The following is a 7,177-nucleotide window of genomic DNA, read 5'->3' on the forward strand; positions in this document are numbered from 1 at the left end:
GTTTTCGACCTAAAACTTGTGTTTTCGTCCATGTAAAATCTGTAACACGAAAACCAGTTTTCACTTGAAAACTCACGTTCCACTCATTCTAATCGGTGTCAACACTTATTGTTTTCGATTATTTATCGAAGTGGAAGTCATATTTTATCATCTTCAATACGCCATTTCGCCACAATCCCAAAACTCGTTTTCAAAGTGTTTCGTTGATCAGAACATGGTATTAGTTTCAATTGCATTCAGCAACATGCGACCAGCTGTTTTTCATACTGGCAAATTGTTGCAAGTAAGAATGTACCATGTACCCGTAAAAACCCGGTGAAACTTGCAAGCTCAGCTGTCATTTTCGCTCTCCCAATTCCCCTACATTGCTAGTTTTTGCGTACGGAAGCCCCAAAACATGAACATTATGAACATAATTGTAACTGGATCTTGCTGGAAAGTGGGTACAAAAGTAAAACTAATTATAAAGACAATAAACTGGGCGTTTTCACACCGAGCATGGTACTGGTACTAGGTAGTTCGGGGAGCGGTAATTTTCGAATTATCGTGGTGAAAGCTGGATAAATTTTCTGGTGGTTGGCAAACTGCAATCAGCTGTTCAATATTTATTCAATAGTAAATCCTCCCGTTGCCGAAAGGCATAACGCATATGAGTAAGTAAAATTCCTTCAATTTTCTGTTACAAAATTACCGCTGATAAAATTACCGAGTACCAACTAACAGTTTACTAGAACTACCGAAATGGGCGTGAAGATCCCTACTATCAAGCAACCGCCGTTAAAGTATGTTTACATATAAATATAATCTCAATCAAAGCCTGTTTTTAACCACCCCGTTTATACAGGCAAGTTTCAGCTTATTATACCCGAGCGCACTTGTGCACAAGGGTATTATAACTTTGCTCACATAAATGATCAGGATGAAAAGAGAAATCGATTAAGCGGTGACTGTCTGTCCGTCCGTTCGTCCGTCTGTGCACACGATAACTCCAGTAAAAATTAAGATATCTTAACGAAACTTAGCACGTGCACTTCTTTCGGGCGTAGGACGGATGGTATTGAAAATGGGCAAAATCGGACAATAACCACGCCTACCTCCCATATAACGGTAATTTTCAGAAATACGAAAACTGCGATATTTTAGTAACTACTGAAGATTATTCAGTCAAAATTGATATTTGCAATAACTTTTAGACGAAAAGTGAGAATATTATAAATTTTTTGAAAAATGGGCGTAGCCACGCCCACTTAGTGTTACATGTGTATATCTTGGCAACCGCTGCACCGATTTCTTCCAAACTTGGCGCAGTTATTGGCCTTGGTACAGGATACCAAATGGCCGAAAATTTTAAAAATGGGACAATAACCACGCCCACATCCCATATAACGGTAATTTGGAGAAATACGAAATCTTCGATAAATCCGTAAATATTGAAGCTAATTTATTCAAAATTGATGCTTGCAACAATTCTTTATCAGGAAATACGCTTATCATAAAATTTTGGAAAATGGGCGTGGCACCGCCCACTTATGATCACATATATGTATCTCGGTAACCGTTCTACCAATTTGTACCAAGCTCGGTATGGTTATTGTGCTTGCCACATAAAAGCAAAACGTTAAAAATTATTGAAATCGGACTAAAATTACGGCTTTTCACATAACGGTAAATTTTAGAAATGCTCGAAACGTCAATATTTCGAAATTTAAGGACGCTAATTTATTCAAAATTGATACACCCCGGCTTACCATGTAGCTGTAGCTTTCGGAAAGGTGAAAAGGCATATATGTAATACTTGCGCCGGGTATTTAATGTTCGGCCCCGCCTGAACTTAGACTTTCTTACTTGTTAGCGGTCAATTTGTTGTGCATGCGTCCTCACGCGAGCGAGATTTTCCAGCGCGTGAAGAGGGCCAGTAATAGCGTGTAACCCTCCAGCTGTGTTTCATGATAACAGTTGCTTCCCAGTACCCTGTACTTCCGGTAGTGCTTTCCAATGATTTCCGGTAGTGCCATTTCAGAAAAATTCCAGCAATTTGACAGCTGACATTTCTATCGCTTCCGTTTATTCTTCTTCTCTTTCTTTTTTTCTTTCTTTGACAACCAAGAATCGCCAAGATGGTACGTTTGTGGAAATTTCGTATAAAAATCTTTATAGAAATCGCGATGCATCTCAAAAATATTTATGCAAAATACACAGACTTGTGCTTTGATGGAAAATATAAATCATTTGTTATATGTTGGTGTATTTATATTACCGATGAAACTCTCGTATCTTGCTGGATATGTTTTTGCGATTTTTCGTTGTGCAAATAAAAGTTTGTGTGAAGATTTGCTAAAAGAGGCTTTGAAATTCTTTTTTCAGGTCAATGTGCCGAAACAGCGACGCACCTTCTGCAAGAAATGCAAGTGCCACAAGCCACATAAGGTGACACAGTACAAAAAGTCCAAGGAGCGTAAAGGTGCGCAGGGAAGACGTCGTTACGACAGAAAACAACAGGGTTTCGGCGGTCAAACTAAGCCCATCTTCAGGAAGAAGGTACGAATTACAATCGAAAATACCAGTTATATTGGCATATTTGTAGAACTAAATTGCTGTTGCGTCGCTTAAGCGCGCTGCAAAGCTCTTTGGTGGGATAAATGTATGCAATATTAACGTTGAATGCTGAAAACTACTCTATAGTAACTGCTTTATGTTGCCGGTAGTTGCTGAGTTGGAACATTCACACAAGAAAAATACTTTAAAATTAAATTTTTAACTTTCCATTGCCTGAAACTGTTGACTTAACTCTTTTATTTTCTTCATTTTCAGGCTAAGACCACCAAAAAGATTGTGCTGCGTATGGAATGCACGGAATGCAAGTACCGCAAGCAAACACCTCTAAAGCGTTGCAAGCATTTCGAGCTGGGTGGTGACAAGAAAAGGAAGGGACAGATGATCCAGTTCTAAATTACTCGCCCCCATTACCACGCTACCTTTATTTTGTTTTTCTGTTTGCTGTCAGTGCAAAGATTGAATGCGTTTTGCTATAGTGAATAGCACTACAACCAATCGCCTGTGAAAAAAATGCAAATATAGTTTAAAACAGTGTTTTATACCTAAACATTGAATTAAAAGAAAATTCAATTTAAACATTTGTGCGTATTTTATTCTATTAGCATATTAAAATTTTACAAGGTATGTATTCATAGAACGGATTATCACAAATTGAATAGCTTAATATGTTAGTTGCAAGGAAGTTTAAAGCAGGTGTTTCTTGACGCTCAAACCTATGTATTGGACAGCAACTAATCTGAAGTGACGGCGCTTAGTTTCGTGAGGCACAATCAGGCGGCAACGCCATCTGCCAGCAGCAAATTTGGAGTGCTTTAAAGAAATATGCAATTATAAAAAATTTCATTAATTTTTTAGTAACTCACTCTAGTACGCTTGGTTCGACACCTTCAGCTTGCATTTTCATTTTTACTGCCTCATTGGGTACACCAAATTGCACCATTTTGAAAAACTTTTTAAAACGCACATCATCGCATGCGCGCACACCTGTGGGTTCCGGCATTTCATTGTCTCTTTGATCTTCGGCACTTGATATATCTCCAGTAGCACCTGTGGCGGGTGTGCTTTCAGTCTTTTCTGCAGTTTCACTAGGAATTTTGTCTGTTGTAATGCTATTGGCAGTAGTTGACATTGCGGTCTCTGTAACATCAGGTACAGATGCAAGCTGCATATTGAATTTGGAAATTTATTATTTTCTTCATTGCAAAGGTTACATACGACTTTTCTTACTTACCTTCGCTTCTATTATAGTTAAGGCGGCTTCGACTTTTTGCATTTTTCTTTCTAAATCTATGAATTTTGTTTCGCATTGCAATGCGAAATCATTGAGAAAATTGCAAGAGTTAATTATAAAATGGTTAATGAAGGCCAAGACGCGCTTTTGGTGCAACGGTGGCATTTGTGATTTATCTACAGTTTGTGCCAGTGCCTCGGTGTCCATAATGGTTAACTGAACAAACAATTAAAATAAATATTCGTACTTGGTATCACGCGTGTAAAATGTGTTGTCTTGCCAGTTTTTATTTCGCAAATTTGTCAACAACTTTTAGGAAAAGTAGTGAATAAATAAATGCAATAAAAATGCATTGTTTTGTTTATCAGCTGTTTGTTCAAAGTCAAATGTGACGGCGCCATCTGGTGTTAAAGTAAGTTAAACTACTTGTCAGTAAAAACTGCCTTCACAATTTACTGACGGAAATGTAAATCAGCAGCGGAAAAAGGTGGAGTTTAACGAGTCAATTGATAAATCCATTCCACATCAAAAAGTTGTTACGAATTGTTACCAGCACATGCAAGTTTTTTTCTGGAAATGCATTCAATAACCCAAAAAATTTGCAAGAGAGAGCGAATTCGTAACAATCTGAGAGAGCTGCAAATTCTTGCAAGTAAAAATTTTCTAGCTGGAATTTGCAGGTGTTAAAAAACAAAGTAATGTTACAAATTCAAATGTAAACAAAGTATGAGGAGGATTTGGTGAAACAAAATAAGTGAAATGAAAATATGGATGAACTATTAAAATCTGATGTATGTTTTTTTTTATTCATAAAAAATAAAGTAGGTTTAAAGAGCTTTATAAAATGACATTTCCATACATTTTTCGGTTTATAAACCTTTATTAAAGCTACTTTATTTTTTATGAATAAGGCCTTTTGATTTTTGTGACGATGAGAAATATTCCCAATCAAAAAGGAAATTGCGCGCCAAAACTTAACGAGCGCACCTAATCTTTTTGTCAACCAAATTACGATATAAAAGCTACACAACATCAAATTTTTTACAAGTTACTTCAGTTTTCGTATGATTTATTTAACTCTAAAGTCGTACGAATGTTGCGTCCGTAACCCAGGATATGCCCATATGTGAAAGCTACTAGAATGAAAGATGGCGAGTTCGGTTGTACCTCACTGTGACCTCGTTCGTTTCGCCATTCGCTAAGTGGTGTTGACGTCCCTCGCTGCTAGCGAGCGGAACTCAAACATGCGAGCAAAGAAGTGGCGAATCGAAAGCGGCTATTGTTACCCAGGTTTATATTTATATTAAGCCAGGGACTGGCAATTCAGCAACGTTCTCTAAACTATTTATTTGGGGAATTTCAGTGCTCTTACAATTAAAAAGATTTCTGATTTCTTTAATAGGCTTCATAGAGTCTGACTCGCGAGTCATTTGTGTACGTGTTGACTCGCCTTCGACTACACACAGTTGAATCATTCAGAGTCATGCCGTGAGTCATCTTGGTGTAACTAACATATATTTATTTTCACAAACACATCCACATCGACTCACGAGTCAGACGCACGGTGTGTACCGTCTATTACATTAGTGGCGATGAAGTGAAAGACAAAGATAACAATTTTGATGCAAAATGTCTGTTAAATATTAATTCAACATAAGCCGCCATCGCCCAAAATTTGGTGCAAATTGTATCCCAATCGTGTGAATGCACACATATATTTTCTTTGCTAATCACAAAAAACAATTTGTTAAAATTTTTCCAAAGAAGTTCGCTGTATTTAACCAATCGTGTGATTACCAAAAAAATTTCGTCCCAATTTTTTTTTTTTAATTTGTACCAATAGCTCAATATAAAAAAATTAACAAATCTTTACAAATGTACCAATCGTGTGACACTGCCTTTAAACTTTTCTTCATAAGATATTACTTAGGGTTTACACCGGACAATACTGTCATGACAATAGCAATACATGCACACTTTTTCACTAATACATTCATAATTTTCCACTGGAACATCTTCATCATCTTGACAGCATTGTCCAATGTAAACGCGCCGTTAGTCTATCGCTTATCGATACCCGCATTGGCTATCATCATCTTTCCTTACCATATTCATCATACGCACTGCTGCACCAACTGAAGATACGCACATTTGAAAGCCACAAGCAAATCAAATTAACAAATTTTTGTATACTACGAGACACGCCATAGTAGTTAAGTATTTACATGTCATAACTTGACGTGGCTGAAATACGATCTGAAAACTAGGTACAATCCCAGCAAGTAGTGAAAATTCTACTCACCTAATTAGTTATAGACATTTGCACAAGCACCCGTACATACATACATACATCTGCGTTTACAAACTAATCACCCTCAGCTACGACTATGCATTAATACCTACTCCAATTTAGTTGTTTTGCCAATTGGCAACAAACAACAAATATAACCGAGCTATACGTGGCAACTGGTCACCGCTAATCCGGAAATAATCCAATAACAACTAAGGATTAACACTATTAATTAAAGTTACCTACAAACGCAAGAGTAAACAAATACTGTTTTCTTCTTTATTTTATTTTTGAATGTGCTTTTTTTCTGGCGCCTATTTCCTAGTACTGTTGACAGATTCCGCCGCTTGGCAGGTGATACACTGTTGTTATGTGGGGCAGAATATTGGTGATTTTCCAATAGAGAAAAAAAACCGTTAGATTTATACCCAAGCGCACTTGTGCACAAGAGGATTACAACTTTGTTCGCATAACGGTTGTATGTATGTACATATGTATATACATACATATATACCAAAATGGACAGAATCGGACAGTAACCACGTCCGCCTCCCATACAACGGTATTTTAGAGAAATACAAAATCTGCGATAAATTAGTATTTGCGAAATTGAAAAATTTTGAAATCCTACTAGAATTACGCGCACTTTTCATATAACGGTAAATTTCAGAAATACAAAAACTTCGATGTTTCGAAATTTAACGAACGGTAGTTTTTAGAAAGGCTTAGCTTAGAAACTTAGCCTCCTTTACTTGGGTGTTTTTTTGCAGACGTGAGCGAACAATTGTGGCTTTTAATTAAATGTTAAGTTGGAATTTTTTTTTTATTGCACATTAATCAAAATGGCAAATAGGCATCAAAGAAAATTGGTGTTAAAATCTACGCTTGAATATTTATATATTTTAGACATCTGTATTATATAGCAGATATGACAAAACAGCGGATTAAAAGCGATTTTTTTTCTACCCAATTCTCTAACTAGAATGTGGTCTGGGCTGGTATTGGTACGCCCGACTTTTACTGATGGCAACCGCAATGCTTATCGTTCGACCTTCTGTTGAAGTTAACCTTTACTTTTTAAATCTTAAACGGGTAAGCGC

At 36.8% G+C, this 7,177-nt stretch overlaps 2 protein-coding genes across 2 annotated transcripts; one reads left to right on the plus strand and one right to left on the minus strand.

Moving 5' to 3' along the window:
• The first annotated feature begins 2,012 nt into the window (after nt 1-2,012).
• On the plus strand, nt 2,013-3,132 carry LOC118741226 (60S ribosomal protein L44). Its single transcript, XM_036473134.1, has 3 exons — nt 2,013-2,120; nt 2,365-2,538; nt 2,812-3,132. Exons 1-3 carry the CDS (start codon nt 2,118-2,120, stop codon nt 2,947-2,949), a joined length of 315 nt encoding a protein of 104 aa, XP_036329027.1. The 5' UTR covers nt 2,013-2,117; the 3' UTR covers nt 2,950-3,132.
• Nucleotides 3,133-3,137: 5 nt separating this feature from the next.
• LOC118741225 (WASH complex subunit 3) lies at nt 3,138-4,243 on the minus strand. The gene is made up of 3 exons (XM_036473133.1): nt 3,788-4,243; nt 3,420-3,718; nt 3,138-3,366 (listed from the first exon to the last, which is right to left on the minus strand). Exons 1-3 carry the CDS (start codon nt 3,992-3,994, stop codon nt 3,327-3,329), a joined length of 546 nt encoding a protein of 181 aa, XP_036329026.1. The 5' UTR covers nt 3,995-4,243; the 3' UTR covers nt 3,138-3,326.
• Between the last annotated feature and the right edge of the window lie 2,934 nt (nt 4,244-7,177).

Source organism: Rhagoletis pomonella, unplaced genomic scaffold, assembly GCF_013731165.1.
Source record: "Rhagoletis pomonella isolate Grant_MI unplaced genomic scaffold, Rhpom_1.0 Rhpom_scaffold_00006, whole genome shotgun sequence".
NCBI lineage: Eukaryota > Metazoa > Arthropoda > Insecta > Diptera > Tephritidae > Rhagoletis > Rhagoletis pomonella.

Coding starts and splice junctions, on each gene's coding strand:
- LOC118741226 (XM_036473134.1), top strand. Junction 2,539..2,811: donor AGCCCATCTTCAGGAAGAAG/GTACGAATTACA, acceptor CTTCATTTTCAG/GCTAAGACCACCAAAAAGAT.
- LOC118741225 (XM_036473133.1), bottom strand. CDS start 3,994: ATGGACACCGAGGCACTGGCACAAACTGTAGATAAATCACAAATGCCA. Junction 3,719..3,787: donor TAACTATAATAGAAGCGAAG/GTAAGTAAGAAA, acceptor TTCAATATGCAG/CTTGCATCTGTACCTGATGT. Junction 3,367..3,419: donor GTCGAACCAAGCGTACTAGA/GTGAGTTACTAA, acceptor ATTTCTTTAAAG/CACTCCAAATTTGCTGCTGG.